This window comes from Chenopodium quinoa, unplaced genomic scaffold (genome assembly GCF_001683475.1).
Source record: "Chenopodium quinoa cultivar QQ74 unplaced genomic scaffold, ASM168347v1, whole genome shotgun sequence".
Lineage (NCBI taxonomy): Eukaryota > Viridiplantae > Streptophyta > Magnoliopsida > Caryophyllales > Amaranthaceae > Chenopodium > Chenopodium quinoa.
Window position 1 is genome coordinate 2408347 of NW_018743144.1, and position 2069 is coordinate 2410415.

The following is a 2069-nucleotide window of genomic DNA, read 5'->3' on the forward strand; positions in this document are numbered from 1 at the left end:
GCCTCTCTAACATCATTCAAGTTAATAATCCTACTCCCACACTTTAATTCACTACTCTCATGTTCTTGATCAAAATACAATTTAGTTTGCTTTTCTTTGCCCTTTTCTTTTTCTATATTAATAGGATTACCGAGACATGATTCTGCATGGTTTTTAACATTTTTTGAACCATTAAGATTACCATCAGCAGCAAAAGTTTTAGGACAGAACTTACATTCAGCTCGTAGTTTTCCATTCTCGACGTACTCTAAGTAATATTTCCAATACTCAGCTTTCCTCTTACTTTTTCTGTTCCATATATATTCCCGCCCCGCTTTTAGCTTCTTATCAGGAGGCAAAGTAGATTGCAATTCTTCCATATCCTTTTCAGAAAGTGGCTGTGACGTTTGTTCAGAAAAAGAAGCAGACCGTTTGGATTGAGAGCTCTCCATCTACAATATAATTATATACAATATAAGTAATTTTAAAGTAACAATTATATACACATACCATTTTATAAAAAAAATTTAAGAGCAACTTACATTGCAAGAATAAGAATCCGTGGTTCCTTGACTTCCTTCACTCCCTGCAAGAATAAAAACAAAAATAAGAACCCCTGAACTACACACAGGTTAGCCAACTTATTTAATCTTAATAATCTGAGTCCATACTTTTAGCAGCCTAGCAGGAATAAACACAAATTTTAAAGTATAAGTTAGCTTAAAAAGTGTCCATATATACACATTAGAAATATCAATACACATTAGAAATACTTTCAACTTTCTGAAATTTATGTTAAGAAAAAAATGAGAGAGGCATTGCCCACACAACACAACACAACCAACACAACCAACTTGAAATGGCTTTCTATAGGACTTGTTTATGAAGTCAACGTTAGATTCTATTTTCAAAGTTGCATTTGGAGTTGATCTAGACAGTATGTGTGGCTCAAATGAAGAAGGGAAGAAATTTGGCCAGGCTTTTGATGATGCTAGTGCTTCAACCATGTTACGATATGTAGACATCTTTTGGCCTATCAAGAAATTTCTCAACATTGGCGCAGAGGCTAAACTTAAGAGAAGTGTCAAAACTGTTGATGATTTTGTTTACAAATTAATCAGTAACAAAGTGGAACTAATGAAAAGTTCACAAAGCAATGTCTCAGTAAGTGAATCATAACTTAGAAGTCTGTAATCATATCGGTTTACTGAGGAGATTAATGCATTCTTTCTGTGTGAATTTGTAGGAAATGCAGATGAAAAAGGATGATATCTTGTCAAGGTTCCTGGAGCAGAGCGACACTGATTTGAAGTATCTGAGAGATATAATCTTGAGCTTTGTAATTGCGGGTAAAGACACAACAACAGTTACACTTTCATGGTTTGTTTACATGCTTTGTAAACACCAGAATATACAGGAAAAGGTTGCTGAAGAAGTAAGGAAAATTACGAAAATGGAAGGAGTTGGAAAATTTTCAGAACTTGCTGCTAGTTTGACAGAAGAATCACTTGAAAGAATGCAGTATTTACATGCTGCATTGACAGAAACTCTCAGACTCTATCCAGCAGTTCCAGTCAGAAAATTTCATTGCTCTCATAATCTCATTGTTTGTTCTCTTCCTTTTTATTTTTCTCTTTTGTGTTACACGTTACTTGCTGAAGTTTATGTCAATTTCAGAGGCACATTCCAACTTATCATATATCAACCAAGCTAATTTCTACCTTTCTCTCAATTTCTAATTTTGAAATCAAAATAATTGCATTTTCTCTAATTTCAAAGTCCAACCAAAAGGAGTCTAAGAAATTCAGGTACTTGACAAAAATAAACAATGCAATCATGATGAAAAACTAATTGTCCTCTGCTACAATCCCATTACCAAAACATAAAAATAAATAAATTCGAAGATAAACATTAAACCCTAAAACCTAAACTTTAAACTAAAAAAAACCAAAAAAAAAAACATAAATTCGAAAGAAATTCGAAAATAAACCAAAAAAGAAAAAACATAAATTCGAAAACATTGAAGTAAAAAAAAGAAATTCAACATGCAAACATCAAATAATCATTATAAGCAATTGAAACATGAATAA

General features: G+C 32.4%; 1 protein-coding gene across 1 annotated transcript; it reads left to right on the forward strand.

Annotated features, from left to right (window-relative positions):
• Nucleotides 1-842: 842 nt before the first annotated feature.
• On the forward strand, nucleotides 843-1711 carry LOC110732159 (cytochrome P450 704C1-like). Its single transcript, XM_021912071.1, has 2 exons — nucleotides 843-1143; nucleotides 1226-1711. The coding sequence occupies exons 1-2, from the start codon at nucleotides 862-864 to the stop codon at nucleotides 1691-1693; spliced, it is 750 nt and encodes a 249-aa protein (XP_021767763.1). The 5' UTR covers nucleotides 843-861; the 3' UTR covers nucleotides 1694-1711.
• The last annotated feature ends 358 nt before the right edge of the window (nucleotides 1712-2069 follow it).

What these genes read in the sequence shown, in the direction of transcription:
- LOC110732159 (XM_021912071.1), top strand. Translation starts at nt 862, where the DNA reads ATGAAGTCAACGTTAGATTCTATTTTCAAAGTTGCATTTGGAGTTGAT. An exon ending in GTTCACAAAGCAATGTCTCA is followed by an intron (nt 1,144 to 1,225) that starts GTAAGTGAATCA and finishes GTGAATTTGTAG; the next exon opens with GAAATGCAGATGAAAAAGGA.